This window comes from Hermetia illucens, chromosome 1 (assembly GCF_905115235.1).
Source record: "Hermetia illucens chromosome 1, iHerIll2.2.curated.20191125, whole genome shotgun sequence".
Taxonomy (NCBI): Eukaryota; Metazoa; Arthropoda; class Insecta; order Diptera; family Stratiomyidae; genus Hermetia; species Hermetia illucens.
The window spans coordinates 88340368-88356108 of record NC_051849.1 but is presented as its reverse complement, the minus strand read 5'-3'; the positions used below and the strand labels follow the sequence as shown (position 1 = coordinate 88356108).

The 15741-nt window shown below is 44.1% G+C and overlaps 1 protein-coding gene across 2 annotated transcripts; it reads right to left on the bottom strand.

Moving 5' to 3' along the window:
* Window positions 1-1547: 1547 nt before the first annotated feature.
* On the bottom strand, window positions 1548-8003 carry LOC119661681 (DNA-directed RNA polymerase II subunit RPB1-like). Of its 2 annotated transcripts, none has more exons than XM_038071119.1 (3): window positions 7755-8003; window positions 2480-7248; window positions 1548-2420 (listed from the first exon to the last, which is right to left on the bottom strand). In XM_038071119.1, the coding sequence occupies exons 2-3, from the start codon at window positions 6980-6982 to the stop codon at window positions 1695-1697; spliced, it is 5229 nt and encodes a 1742-aa protein (XP_037927047.1). In that variant the 5' UTR covers window positions 6983-7248; window positions 7755-8003; the 3' UTR covers window positions 1548-1694. The 2 variants fall into 2 exon arrangements, with proteins under 2 accessions (XP_037927047.1, XP_037927048.1); XM_038071120.1 differs by having other exon boundaries at window positions 1548-2417; window positions 7755-8002.
* Window positions 8004-15741: the final 7738 nt, after the last annotated feature.

The window sequence follows — 15741 nt, the reverse complement described above, 5'->3', positions numbered from 1 at the left end:
CCTATATGGCCACAAGGTCGGAAATAAAATTTGCCTGTTTGTCTCGGCAGGATGAGGTGTATAAGACTCCACCTTGTGACTTGTTGGTGAAACTTTCGCGGCTGGTCCTGCCGCTCCCTACACTTCTCAAGTTCACACACTTATTGATTCTTCCAGACTTCCTTTCTCTGTCTGTGAAATTGCTTCACTACTCGACGGAGTTCATGATAGGCTTTTGCACGTGCTCGCGTTCTTCTCTTCTGAGAGTGTAGCGATGACCGCAATCCAGCATTCTTCCGTTCAGTTGCTAGCTAACATTCCTCGTTGAATCAGCTGTTCCGGGTTATTTTTTGCGGCTGCCGCCAAGTATGCTTATGGCCGTGTCAGTGGTAACATTCTTCAGGTAATTGTGAAGATCACTTGTTGATGCTTCATCTCCAGGACCTCTGTTACTTGCGGTTATTGCGGCATCCATTTCCCCCTTATATGTGTTACGGAGGGCTTTGTTGTGAATGGCTTCAGTATTTGCCCTCACCTCATTTTCAGAGAGGATTCTAGGCGTGTGTTTTTATGTAAGCTTTGGGAGCCGATGTATCGCCTAAATACGGGCTCCGTCCTTACTTCAAGGGTCCGTTCTTTTGCCTCATAAAAGGTATCCTTCTCCGATTCTGCAGCCTTCTCTGTGGGGGCGTGAACGTTAATGAGGCTTATATTTTTAAATTTACTTCTCGAAAGCAGAGTGCATAGCCTTTCACTTACGCTTTCAAAGCCGATAACAGCTCACATTTTTGGTTGACTAGGAAACCTTTTCCGAGCACATGGTTCATTGCATGGCCGCTATAATATCCGTCTGCAGTTTTTCATTAAGAAAAAACTCCCAGCGGTCATCACGTGGTGGGGAGATAAGGTTTGGTAGTAGAGCTGTTGGTGTTGGTTCAGCAGGCATTTCCCAGGTTATCCAGATGTTGTTTTCCTAACATCTCATGGAAAAGCTGATCTTGAGAAATTTGGGTAAAAGGGGAATGATCGCCTCATATAACCTCAGTATCGTTTGCCTTCTGAGCATCTATAGTGCCAAGTATTGGACAACTAGTGAGCACGAAGATATTAAGCTGGATTAGTGGTGTAATTCGCTAAGGTCACCTCTGGAATGAGGACATCCGCGATCGATATAAGCTTGGACTCATCGCGGGAATTGCCAGGAAGGCATCCTTGATGTTACGACATGCAATCTGGGTTGGCATAAACTGACAGCTAAAATTGTCCTGAAATCGAAGACAATAGGAAACAACTTAAACACTGATCGAAGCAGCGATTGTTTGACGGGCTGAATGCTGGTTTGAGAGCCTTTTGATTCCACCTAGCGATGGCGACGCTGTGGACTGGAACTGGCATTCCTCTCGAATAGGATAAATGCTGAAGAAGGGGATCTTTAGGTCGTTATTGCGTTAATATGCAGCTCAAATACAAACGGGGACAGTGCAGCAACCAGGCAGCGCGACTTGGCAGTGCATCTTTGAACTCGGCTTGATTGAGGGAAACTTTTACATACTCAAATGAAACAAGGATTTTGAAATTGAATGCCTTATATTTTTGTTACTTAAATTGTAATTACAGTGGAGTGTATTTTACATTGTCTTATTAAGATAAATCAGGTAATTTCTCTAGGGGATGCCCTTCTAGCAACCACTTGTATTCAAGGTTGGCGCTTCCAGTTAGTCGGTGTGAAGTTTGGAGCATGTTGGTGAATATTCTGAAGAGGTTGGAGAATATTTAGGGGAGGTCGGGGAATATGTTGGAGATGTCGGTGAATATGTTGGAGTTGTCGGTGAATATATTGGAGATGTTGGTGAATATGTCGGAGAGGTTGGCGAATATGTCGGAATTCCTGGTGATGAATATAGAGGTGACCTCGGTAAAAATTTCCGGGAGGTTGGTGTATATAATGGTGAAATTAATGAATAGTTTGGAGAGGTTGGGGAATACTGTGGTGAAATAGCTGAGTATTCAGGAGAGCTTGGGGAGTATTCGGAATACCCTGGGGAACTCGGGGAATACTGGGGAGAAAGTGGTGAAAACATAGGAAATGATTGAGAACGTATTGAAAAATTGTTAGAGGACGTTGCGGGACTAATTGTCGGGTACCATGGAGATAGCGGTGAATACATCGGCGACAGTGGGGAGTAAATTGGGGACGTTGCTGGACACTCAACATTGGTAGGCTTCAATACTGGCGATTCAGGTGAATATAAAGGTGATAACACTGGAGATGTTGCTGAATATCGGATGGTTGGGGATACTGGTAAATATCTGGAGCATGAAGAACCTCCAAATAAACTTGACATTGATGGAGAATAGTTCGGGCTGTCTGGTATGTATACTGGAGATAACAACTCGGTATGCGGCGAATGATGCATAACTAGTTGTCTTACATTGTTCTGCTTTCAAAGGAAAAAATAATATAATAGCGATTGAAGGCCAAATTATTGCGTATACTTACCCCTGGGGTCTGATATGGAGACTCAAATGGATAAACTATAGCAGGCGAAAATGCCGAACTGCTTCCATACTCAGAAGCAGGAGACCTTTCCCAGGAAAACGGAGACAAAAATAACTGCGTATTATCAATCCATGGGGTTTTCAGTTGGTTCGTCATAGTTGGAAAGTGCAATTCGTTGAGAAACTGGGTCTCTTTGGTGCATTTTTCCGCATCCAGTAGCAAATCAAAGCAACCTGTCCCCATTTTCGGCAACTTTCCCATAATTATATTTTCGGAAACTCCATGCAAATTGTCGATTTCTGAATAAGCTGCAGCATCGAGCAATGTTTCAACGCACTCTTCGAAGGAACACTTCATTAAAGGTCCTGTCGCTTGCTTGTTAATGCCATGCCTGGTGATTGCCATCAAATGGCCATTTGCAGTCATCACTTCACAGAGCAATGCCAAGTGACGATGGTTCACGTATAACCCATAACAACTGAAGACCGCGTTGATTTCTTTCTGAATGCATTTTCGAGTCGCTTCGATTCCAAGCACTTCAAAGGTTTCACAAATGTCATTGCTATAAGTTCGGACTGAGTCTACATTTCTAATGTTCAAAACTTGCAGAAGGGCAGTTCCGCTTGTCTCCAAACGCCATTCAGATATCGTTTTGAGTTCACCCGATTCCGTGACAACTGAGCGTTTCCTGTCGTTTGTTTGTGGTAGATGCATGTAAACTTTTTTGATTGATTCGATTCCCAGTAGTGTCATTTTTGATAAAAGGTTCACTTCAATGCGACGCAGGAATACATCGTCTTCCATTCGGTCTAATTCTGGTTCATCTAGTTTGTCTTCATTATTCAATAAGTGGATGCGGAGGATCAACTCCGCAGCATTGTCATCACTATGCATACAATACAAATCTGTGCCGAAAGCGTCGTCAATTTTACTTAAGATTTTTTCAAAGGAAATATTTTTTGCAGACATTAGTTTGCGATCCAACTCAATTCGCAGCAACCAGGGTGACAGGGCGTCTGGTTCGAAATCGGGCATTTCGATGTACGAATTAATGAATTCCTGGTCTTTCTGTACGCAGCTGTTTTTCACGTTTGGATCATAGTAAATCGCCGTTCTTAGTGTGATGTCACTGAGACATGTGTGTTCGATAGCACACGCGATTGATTTCGCTTTTTCCGCGTCCTGCGCAGCTGATTTTTCAAGGAAAATCGTGAGAGATGGAGCTTTGGGATTACGGGAAATATTGATGATCTCCTTCAAACGTGGTACGCCCAGGGTTACATTTTTCGACGATATACCAGCGAAATGGAATGTGTTTAAGGTCATTTGTGTAGCAGGTTCTCCCAAGCTCTGAGCGGCCAAAGCTCCAACCATTTCCCCCGGATTTACTTGTGATTGCTGAAAACGAGACTCAATTTCGCCAATTAACCAGTCGAAAGCTTCATTGGTGAGTTTGTAGCTCTGAGTGACGAGTTGGGAGCAGAATGTTGTGCGAATTAAATATTGGAAAATTAGATTGTTGCAATTGACTGAACAGCGTTCGAGTAAAGCCTTCACTTCATGTATAACTTTTAAAGGGCTCAGGTTAGTGGGAAACCTTTCATCAATATGAAATAATCTTTGAGCATTTTTGATCATACGATGAAGGTCACAGGGAAGTGTCGCTTTAAGCTCGCCAGTCTGGAATATTTCCCGTAGTAATTGCCTGTTTTGCTTCAATCGCTTCCATTCCTCGTTTACTTCTTGGACCGCATCTCTATTCTGATTAATCTCTTCTAAGACCTTTTCTTCAAATATTTTAGGATTCATTACAGGAATGTTAAATCGGTGACGCCTTTCAAAGGTTTTGTCTGATGTTGACAGAGAGAAATGCTGAATTTCGATAGATTCTCCACACATTCCATCTTCTCCGTAATGAGTTTGCAGCATTTGTCCTACTGAATTACGAACGGTTCCATCGTATGTTACCATTACAGATTCCATGGCTTTAATAAGACGCCTCTGGATGTAGCCCGTTTCGGCTGTTTTTACAGCTGTATCTATGAGTCCCTCTCTTCCAGCCATCGCGTGGAAAAAGAATTCGGATGGTGTTAGTCCAGCCAAATAGGAGTTTTCGACGAAACCGCCAGGTATAGCTCCACAATCTCCTTTTAGAAAATGTGGTAGAGACCGTCTGTAGAATCCTTTTGGGATTCGTTTTCCTTCGACGTTCTGCTGTCCAACACATGCGATAATTTGTGAAATATTTAGATTGGATCCCTTAGAACCGGAAACTACCATGGCTTTTAGATTGTTGAAGTGAGTCAAGGATTTCAAAGCTAACGACCCTGTCTGCTCTCGGGCGTTGTTGAGGATTCGATTCACGTGGTTTTCAAAAGTCTGGCGGAGGGTATTCCCAGGCGTTGCTTCTAACTCCATGTCATGTGCTGCTTGAATTGCTTGAGTCACTTTAGTTGTAGACTCTTCAATGTCATTCCGGATATTTTTAAATGTGATAGAGTCAGATATAATGTCTGCAATTCCGACGCTGTGCCCTTCTATTAGTAGCCAGTTGTTCACCACCGTCTGTATAGATCCGTACAGTTGACTGGTTGTTTCAGATCCTACTTCTAGGAAGCAAACATGGAAAAGAGATCCTGGCGATGTACCAAGTGTATTTTTGCATAAAATCCCCGAAATTATTTCTCCATTTTCGATAATCACTCTTGTGTCAGCCGAGGAAATCCACTTGTACGGGCTTTCGTCCTCCTCATCATTATGAGAGGAATGCTTGCGAATTAAGTTGATTTTATCAGGAATTGTCATTGAGAAAATTTGCTTTCCTGTCCACAAGTGTTTTGGTTTCAGAATTGTTGATTGTGGTATTTTTCCATCCCAGGAGGGTATGTACATCAGTAAATTCATCAAGTCCTCTTTGCCCACAAAAGTGTCTCGTCTAGTCATCTTCATTGCGCCTAGTAGAGTATCTTGCACAATTCCCATTACTGGTTTGTTAGACTGAGGAGTTATTATCTGTTTAGAAGACAAGTGGATATTTTCGACTTCAGCCCGTGTTTCTAAACTTTGTGGTACGTGCAAATTCATCTCGTCGCCATCGAAGTCTGCATTGTAGGGCGACGTGCAAGAAAGGTTCAGACGAAATGTTGACCACGGGAGTACTTTGATGCGATGGCCCATCATACTCATCTTATGCAAGGATGGTTGCCGGTTGAACACCACCGTGTCGCCGTCTTGAAGATGTCTTTCAACCCGATAGCCGCATTCCAGATTAAGGTCGCTCGGTTTAGGGTGAAATCGTAAATCAATTCGCTCTCCGTTGTTACGGGTCACGTAGTTTGCGCCAGGATATTGATGGTGTCCTCGGCGTATAAGTTCTTGCATACGATCGATATTGAAAGGGCCAACGAGTTCAGGATATGTTAGATTTTTAGCTATAGATACCGGAATTCCAACTTGGCCAATCCCAATGTTGGGATCGGCAGTGATCACGCTTCTAGCGGAAAAATCTACACGTTTTCCCATTAGATTCCCTCGAATACGGCCTTCTTTTCCCTTGAGGCGGTCGACAATTGATTTAACCGGTTTGCCAGAACGTTGAATAGATGGTAGCATCCCATTAGGGAGATTGTTGTCCATATAAGATGCTACGTGAAATTGTAGTTGTCCCAAGCTTTCATTGATTACTCGGTCTGGAGCTCCGCTCGTAATATTCGTTTGAAGGGACTTGTTAGCTTTTACAATATCGCCCAACTTATGAGTGAGGTCATCGTGGCTAGTACCTGGTCCAGAGATAACAGATGGACGTATGGCGATTGGTGGTACAGGTAAAACTGTGAGAATCATCCACTCAGGACGAGAAAACTTCGGGTTTAGTCCGAGAAGAAGACAGTTTTCGTCAGTAATGCGACTTAGTATATCTAATACGTTTTCAGCACTAACTGTTATAGCTGACGTAGGGGAGTCCTTGTACATCGCAATGAGGCCAAGACCTTGTCTTCTGATTGTTGGCTGGTAACGGCCGCAGCCTGCACCTCCCATAGACGAAACTTCATTTTTCTCGCCACAGTAATGAACTGTCTTGGATAGCTCATATATGTGAGCGAAGCGTCTCCTGGGCTGGTCTATGGTCCTTTGAACGATTCTCTGAACTTTCAAATTAGCTTTAGAAATTAGCAAACTCGAGCAATAGAAGCATACGCAGCGGAGGATTTTGATGACTTTTGTCAAGAACCCCACGTGGAATACAGGTTTCGCTAGGTTTATGTGTCCAAAGTGACCAGAACATTCAGTTCTATTCCCGGAGCAAGTGATGCAACGACTGCGATGGTCACATACTCCCTGGCGAGGGTCAATCAGTCCACCAATTTTTGGGTGTCCTTTTTCCATTGTTTGAGGAAATTGGATGCCTTCTTCAGTGACCGACATCATTCGAATTTCATCAGGGCTCAGTACACTGAATTGAACGCATTTAACACATTTGCTCGGTGCAGAAGAACGTTCCATGGTGGTTTTCTATTTTAAATAGTTGACCTCTAGCTTTAAGTTGGTTTGTAGTTTTTCAACCTAAAAATCGCTTTTTAGGTATATAACTTCACGCAGAACCACAGCAGATAATTTCACAACCAAATCCAACACTTGACTGTCTTCAAGAGCGTGCGGCAATTGCATTTTATTCTTTTTTCTTAGTTGGCGCATCTATCATTATTCTTTCGGGTGTTTGTCTCAGCTATTTGCCGTTAAGTTCGGGATTTCGTTTCCATTGGTTCCACCTGGCAATAAAGAGAAGAACAAAAGCTCTGGAATTTATTTTGCTTTGTAAGTACCTCATGCCACCTGCATTAACATATATATTTCCAGAAAACTAGGGATCGCGCAGTTGTCCTTATTTGTTACTAATTTATTAGTAATTTAATATTAATTTTTTGGAATTGGAATCAATTGTCACTTGTTTCGATTGTGCATGCATATGACAATTGTGGCTGTGACGACATAAATATATGAACGGTAGGCATCAGTTGACGAATTTAGTTTAGATAACGCATAGGAAAACCCGGATTATTACGATTTTCTTTGTTGGAAGCCTTAGAACAGAACTAACGAAAATTCAGACCGAAACTGTAATTGAATCAATTCTATAATAGTTTCCACCAGCTCCTGGTTATCGTTGAAATTCTAACATTAATATAGCCGTTGTGGCAGAGTGAAATAAAGAAAAGTCTAGATAATCGACTAATGAGATTTCATAAACTTAAATCTTATTCTGAGTATTACTCACCAGTTTGACGTGAATCGCAGTACTGTGGCCAGTGTTATTCAACGGTGGAAAAATTCAAATGCGTCGAACTATAAAGTGGATTGTGGATATGAATCCGGGGCAGGGGGCTCGAGAAGTCGCATTAGTATTTGCGGGAAACCAGTGTTGTGCAGTAGTTAACTAATTTGCTAGTTAGGTAATTCCACTAATAATAGATTCAGTTATAAATTGCAATGATCGACTAACAACTGATTAGTCGTAACAACAACAAAGTCGGAAAAATTAGTTACTCAGTTATGATTACGACTAATCAATTGTTATTTGCTAATTGCGGGGGGAGGCTCGTGTTTCCCTTTAGTGGGTTCTTTGCATTGTTATTATTTGGCTTAATAGGTGAGAATGTTGAAACAGTGTTGCCGCTTCCACTTTTATGGACATTTTATAAATAAGGTTGCCGTATTTGGATAATAATAATAAAAATATTATTACCCGCCGAAGCCGGTCCCAAGCCCGGTTGTGAAAGGCGGAGGGATGGATAGCTTCAGTCTGAATGGCTGTACGCCACCGCAGCGTCTCAGGGGGTAGGTGAGGAAAGTGCAGGAACTTTGCAGTCTTGCAGATTACTCACTGAGGAAGCTATCCCAACACCTGCTAGTTAGGTATAAAATGCAAATCCATCCAATGAGAAGAAGGAGAAATTTGAGGTCCGGTACGTATAACCGGTGGGAGTCTTTTGAATTGGTGACTGGGTCGGCTCCCGTAATGGACAGCACGGCGTCGAAACCGCTAGTCTTGGGGCGGTTCGACGTCTAGGCGCCACGACGACCAGGAGCATTGCTCCGCCTGCTGCAGCTGTTTCGCCGCAATCTGTGGCAACCGCTTCGGCGGGTTCGCGTAGGCAGCGGATGAAATGGACTGAAGAAATGAACCTCTCCATCATCCGCTCCTACTACGAAGTAACGGCGGGGGGCGGGTACAACATCTTACCGCCCCTTGTTGCGCCAGAGGTTCGTCGAGCATTTCCCGCAATTCGTGCATGTGACTGTGTAGCGAGTCGCAGACCAGTACCGCTTTATCACTCGCAGCGACACAATCCCGGGCACCATTAGGGAACGTGTTCGACTTGAGGTCATTGGGGAAACTGGGGACCGAGAGTCGATGGGAGCAGAGGCGGCGGCGTCAACAACACCACGTCCCACTGCAGGCAACAGTTTCAGTACTCGCCGAAGCACTCGTCTCCAACGTCCAGCTGAAGTTTCCGCTGAGGTTCGTTGTAAAGAATTCTCGGATATGGACCCTTTCCATAGTCTATATATTCCCAGGCTCTATGCATCTCCAGCAACTTCGGGAATTCTATCTCAAATCAATGATGAGATTGCATCTGGACTGTGTGCTGATATGTCGCTGCTGCAACTACAATCACTTGTGTATTGTGGTGCAGTTGCGGCTACCAGATTGCACGGTCAGAAGATTCGCTTTCGTGTTATTGGTTTGAGTGACCAAAGAGATCCACCATGGAAAATTCGTTTAGAACTCACTAAGGCAGGGCATTGCTAGACTGATCCAGTTGAGCACTGATAATGCCAGCAGACTTGTGAGAAATAAAGTGCAGAGGGTTTACCGGAACTATGCCATCCCCAGTGAGACACCCGTAGTTGAAATTCTGGACACACTGAAACAGAAACGCCATACGACGGTATGGCGAAAGTCATTCAAGACGTGTCCAGAATGCAACATACGCGAGGAACCAGCGGAGTTTTTTCAGATCTTTCAACGAATCCCAATAGAGCGTCTAGACAATGCAAGTCTCGGTGACGGAAGCGAAACGGTATTGGGGTGGACTTTCGGGGTTACCCGCCCAGCATGCTGAGTGGATCACCGCCGTAGGCGCCTGGCCATGCCAATACGCCTGTCATGAATTTTGCAGATGGTACCGAAGAGGAAGTTCGACGAGCCATAAACAGCTCGAAGAACTGGAACTGGTTTAAGTCGGGTGCAGAATTTCTGGTATAAGAAATTTACCAACATACACAGTCGGCTGGCACGCAGTATAAATGAGGTCATGAGTCGGCCAGAGGAATTTCCACCTTTCCTCACTGCGGGGATTACCTACCTTATCCCTAAGAAGGACTCGGTGCAGGATCCCGCAGACACAAGACCGATTACTTGCTTACCAACCCTCTACAAATTCATCACGTCCATTATTAGTGGAACGATCAATGCGCACCTCGAGGCCAACAACATTCTGTCCGAGGAGCAGAAGGGCTGCCGAGTTGAGTCAAGGGGTTGCAAAGAGCAACTCATTATCGACTCGGTAGTTGTGGGACAAGCAACTAGAGGCCAAAAAAACCTCTTTAGTTGCTATATCGATTATGCCAAGGCTTTTGATAGCGTTCCGCATACCTGGCTAATCGATATCCTACATCTGTATCACATTGATTCGAAACTAATAGTTTTTGGCGACAGTCATTGACGGGTGGCATACCACCTTATTAGTGCATACATCTTCTAGGGGATTCGTTGAGTCCCCTGTGGTTTTGTATGGCACTCAATCCCCTTTCATGGCTACTGAATGATGCTAGAGGGCATGGTTTTGCAATTAAATATGGCCTACGTGCTCAGTGCGAACTGACACACTCGATGTACTTAGATGACATCAAGCTGTATGCTGGTACTGACGACCATCTTAGAAGTCTGTTGCGAATAGTAAAAATGTTCTGCCGTGATATTCGGATGGAGTTTGGATTAGACAAGTGTCGAATCCAAGCCATCCGCAAAGGTCATCACGAGCCGCATGCCGGACATAGCATTGGTGACCTCCACATCAAAGCTATGACCGAGACAGACTTTTACAAGTGCCTAGGAATTCTGCAAGGAACCCATGCTCGAGTTGAAGATCTGAAGGATGCTCTGCTGTCTGAATTCCTGCAACGTGTAAAGTTGGTGCTGAAATCGCGCAATCGAATAAAATAAGTACGTGGAATGTATTCGCTATCCCTTCACTAGCTTATGCATTCGAAATATTGCCGTGGACAAAGACCGATCTGGAAAACATCTAGCGGCGGATACGGACAACTATGTCCAAATTCCGAATGCATCATCCAAAGTCTGCCGTGCGCGGATGAACCCGCCTCGTGACATCGGAGGTAGGGGCGTGGTTAACGTGGCGGCACAACATCATCGCCAAATCGACTTGCTGCGCGGTTATTTTTACAGCAAAGAGCAGGCGAGTCCCTTGCATGCGGATGTCTGTAAGGCAGACTGTGGGCTGATTCCACTTAACTTGAAGGATCGATCTTTCAATCCTCTGAGTGGGGTGAAGTCGGACCAAGAGCGGATCGATAAATGGCAGTCGAAGGCAATGCACGGTAAACACCTGAATTGTCTTTGGCAACCATTTGTCAATTTGCATTTGTCGAACAGATGGCTGTGTGCTGGGGAGCTCTTTACTGAGACGGTAGGGTGCATGTGTGCCATTCAGGACGGCGTGGTCGCCACCCGAGCTTATAAAAAGCTAATCATGAAAAAACGGGTGGAGAACGACCAGTGCAGAATCTGTGGTTCGGCGTTAGAGACGTTGAACCATCTCATTTCTGGCTACACTGTTATTGCACCGGTGCAATACATCACCAGGCATAATGCTGTATGTAAGGTTATCCATCAAAATGTTGCATACAAGCATGTTCTGATCACGGGAACATGTCCGGTTTACAGATATGAGCCGCAAGCAGTACAGTTCTGCTTACAGCATGTATTGGGACCGACAAGTTCTGACTGATCGCCATACTGCGCATAACAAGCCTGACGTACTGTTAGTTGACAAGACGGGTCGCTCCGCGTATATTATTGATGTTGCTATCCCCCATAATAGCAACATTTACCGAAATACGTGGAGAAGAAGGTGAACTATGAGCCATTGGCTCGTGAAATCAAAGAAATTTGGCGTCTCCAGCGGGTGGTTGTAGTATAATATTGTCATCTACGGGTATTATACTTAAATCCCTCACGGCTTCCCTTGATGCCATGGAACTTTCGCACAGCCTGGTTCATACCATGCAGAAGTACACCATTCTGCATACGTGCTCGATGTTGCGGGGAGTTCTGAACGGATTCTCCCATTAACCTATCACCGGCCACCACCACCAACGCCTCTTTAGTTTTTAAGTAAGTAGGATCGCCCGAGCCTAAATGCTTGGCACTTAGAACTAGTATTAGCTAAAATCCGGCATCTGCCGAGATTGTGATAAACCGTTGGCGCAACAATCCATATTGGATCAGGGCCTTGAAGTGTATTAGAGCACTTCATTCAAGACCGTAACGGTACACTACAGTACACTGTAGGAGGCAATGTGGCCAGCATTGCGCTCGTCCGAGATTATTACCCTGATTTGACTCAGGTACTCATTCACAGCTGAGTCGACTGGTATCCGACGTCAAATTATGATATAAATCTCACTGCCACCAGTGAGATGTGAGCCGCAATCTTCCGTATGACAGTCTTGTGCTTCAACCATGCAGCTATCCGGAAATGTGGTTGGATACAAAATGTTTTTGTGAAATGGTTGCGGAATGCGGGTTTCTTTCGACAGAAGAGGTCAGAATTGCTACTCTTGAATTTTTAGGCCATACATTTTGAAAAACGGCTTGCCATTTAAGGATTTTCATTTTTGTGGCACCACGGGGCAACTTAAATAACTTGCTAAAATCCAACTGCAAAAAATGCCTCTAAACGGCATCAAAACTAAAAATGTTGCACGAGCGAACGCATTATTTTTTTGAAATTTAATCACCCAGAAATTCTAAAACGGCAACCCGTTTTCAAAATTTAATGTTTCTAAAATCAGGAACAGCAACTCTAACCCTTTCTATCGAAAGCCATCTGTGATCTGCGCCCATTAACATAAGAGAAATTTAAAAAGAGCAAACGTGTCAAACCTGTTAACAAAATACTTATAGAATAACGTCGGCAACACGGTTCCAATATCGCCACGCAAACGTGATTTAAATTCCAGAACATCTCCTACCCTCAAAATGTCTGTTTTATACAATTCATAAGAAAATCACAAAACCTTTCAAATGTAATGCGCTTATTTTCCAACCATATTCAATTGCTAATAATCAATCAAAACCGCTGAATAATTGGTTAGTTAACTGTTAATTAATTGATTTCCATGCAACTAACCATCAATCAATCGAAATTGTTGGAATAACGAATGAAAATCAAAAAATTAGTTCCACATTTTCGAATAACAACTGAATTTTCAATTGTTAATTGCAGCTAATTTTTGAATGAATTAATTTCATTCGTTAGTCGCAACTGACGACTGCGGCACTTGAAGCCATCCTAAATTTGTCCCCCATTCACTTGGAGGTGAAACGACAAGCAGCCAACGACGCATGTAGGCTCGATACCATTGGGGCGTGGAAAGGCGGCCAATCACACGGTCATGCGTTTATCTGGAAATTCCTTGAAAAACATCCGGTAGCCCTGATGCCGACCGATCATATGGTTTCCAGATTCGTCTTTGAAAAGACAGACACTGTCGTGAGCACCGAAAGAGAAGAATGGTCGACAAATGGCCGTGAGTCTTTTCAGATTACAGACTTAATAATCTTCTTAATAACCTTCACCGACGGGTCAGTCATGGAGGGTAGATCGGGCGCAGGGGTGTTCTCGGAGAATCCGATTATAGAACTGGTCCGACCCCTCGGAAAAATGACGACCATATTCCAGGCCACTTCATTGGCAGCAGAAGAATGTCTGCGACAAAAGTGGAGGGGTGGTACCATTCGAATCTGTTCCGACAGTCAGGTGGCATTATCAGCACTAAATGGCAACGACATATCAAGCCAGTTGCTGTGGAGTTATCATCGAGTGCTGCTGAAACTTGGCCGACTGAACGAAACACTCCTGACGTGGCTGCCGGGGCACTCTAACATCACTGGTAATGAGGAGGCTGACAGACTGGCTCGCCGAGGGTCTGGATCCACAATGGTGGGGCCAGAACCAGCTCTTGGAATCCGACCATCTACTGTCAAGTCTACTCTGAAGGGTGAAATTGCAAGGATTCACGCAGTCGAGTGGAGAAATTTGGACTCTTGCCGGCAGGCGAAAATCCTTGTGAAAGAGCCTAGGGCCACTAGAGTGGCATTTTTGTTGCCCCTTAAGAAGTGGGACATGAAAACCCTAGGCTTTTAGCTGGACACTGCTCCTTAAACTACTATATCGAAAAAATTGGGATAGTGGTTTCGGCTATGTGCAGTCAGCGTGAGGAGGAGGAGACGACCCTGCACTTTTTATGCAGCTGCCCGACATCCTCAGATCTCAGACGAAGACACCTTGGCAAGGTTTTCTTCAATGAAGAATCTGCATACTCTCCGCCTCTGGAGAATATTCTCAGATTCATTAAAGCCTGCGAATACCGTAGGCGGGAAGCCATTGAATAGGCGATTTACGGGGATAGTACAATGGGCCTAATAATGCTCGGAGCTGCGGCTCCCCCCAGTAAACTAAAGTAACTAACTAACTACTTGCAACTAACTTTTGCACAACACTGCGAACAATTAATTGTGAAACAGTGCGACAAATCATTACATGTTTCGGATACAGGGCCTACACTCGAAAAAGTTGCATATTAATAGGGCGAACCAGTTTAGAATTTGCCAAGATGTGCTTTAATCATTCGCCAGTATTTTGGAAGTAAGTACAATGTATTTTGCTGCGGTGGATGCCGTAACTCCCACATATGCTGCTGAAAAGGTTGAACACAATGGAGGAGGTGCGTGCCTGCCAATTGAGCGGGTAGAACATTTGAATTGGTATATTAAACCAATATGAATAAAATGACATTTTGAAGCAAAAGTTAAAGCCTAGTGTGGGAAAATTGGGTATTGGAGGAGACTTATTTTCAGAAGGATAACTACCCTAAACCCACTGCCGCTGATTCCCAGTTGAACGATTTGAATGCTATTGTATTGTATTTCTTTGTAATTAAAATGAAAGCACTAGGTACAATTTAGGATGTTAAAACTAATAAAACTGTTCAATTAAATTGTTTTACATCGCAACATGCAAATCATGCTCACCGAGCAAAAATGATGATTTCTTTTAATATTTTCAAACTACTATGTCAGCATAATAATGGTTCGTTATTTTCATTCATGGGCATTAGGAAATTAATGGGCTTGTGATCTGATAGCGTGATTATCTTCACTTTCTGACTAGGGCTCCCATGTTAAGAGGTATCGCCGTAATGCCATGACCTGTCGCCTGTCGGCATTCATTATCCAAGTCGAGGATCCGCAGTTTGGTTCATACCAGATACTCTAATAGTCTCAATCCTCTCGTGTTGTTGCTAGAACTACCCTAACAGATATGGTGGTCGTTCACATGATATGCTTGTGATGCTCCCAGGACTTCCCTCTAGGCATATGTTTTACTGTGAATTCCGGCTCCGTCACAGAGAAAATAAGCAGAGTACGAAAGAATCCCCTTATTCACCTGTTTCCTTGTTATGTTTAACACGACCGTTGTGGTATCACTATACATATATGGTGCATACGCATACGTCGTTAACCGTTAGCTTGGAGGGCTTCTGAAACCACCAAGCAGGAGCAGGGTCTAGCACTTCCATCGACTTGCAACAGGCATGTCGGAAATTGCCCCTGATTTTCTCGGCGACATTCTTGTATGTATACACTTCATGACCATCATCAACGGCGCAACAACCGGTATCCGGTCTAGGCCTGCCTTAATAAGGAAGTCCAGACATCCCGGTTTTGCGCCGAGGTCCACTATTTCGATATCCGTAAAATCTGTCTGGTGTCCTGACCTACGCCATCGCTTCATCTTAGGCAGGGTTTGCCTCGTCTTCTTTTTCTACCATAGATATTGCCCTTATAGACTGGGGGGATTATCCTCATTCATACGGATTAAGTGACCCGCCCACCGTAACCTATTGAGCCGGATTTTATCCACAACCGGACGGTCATGGTATCGCTCACAGAT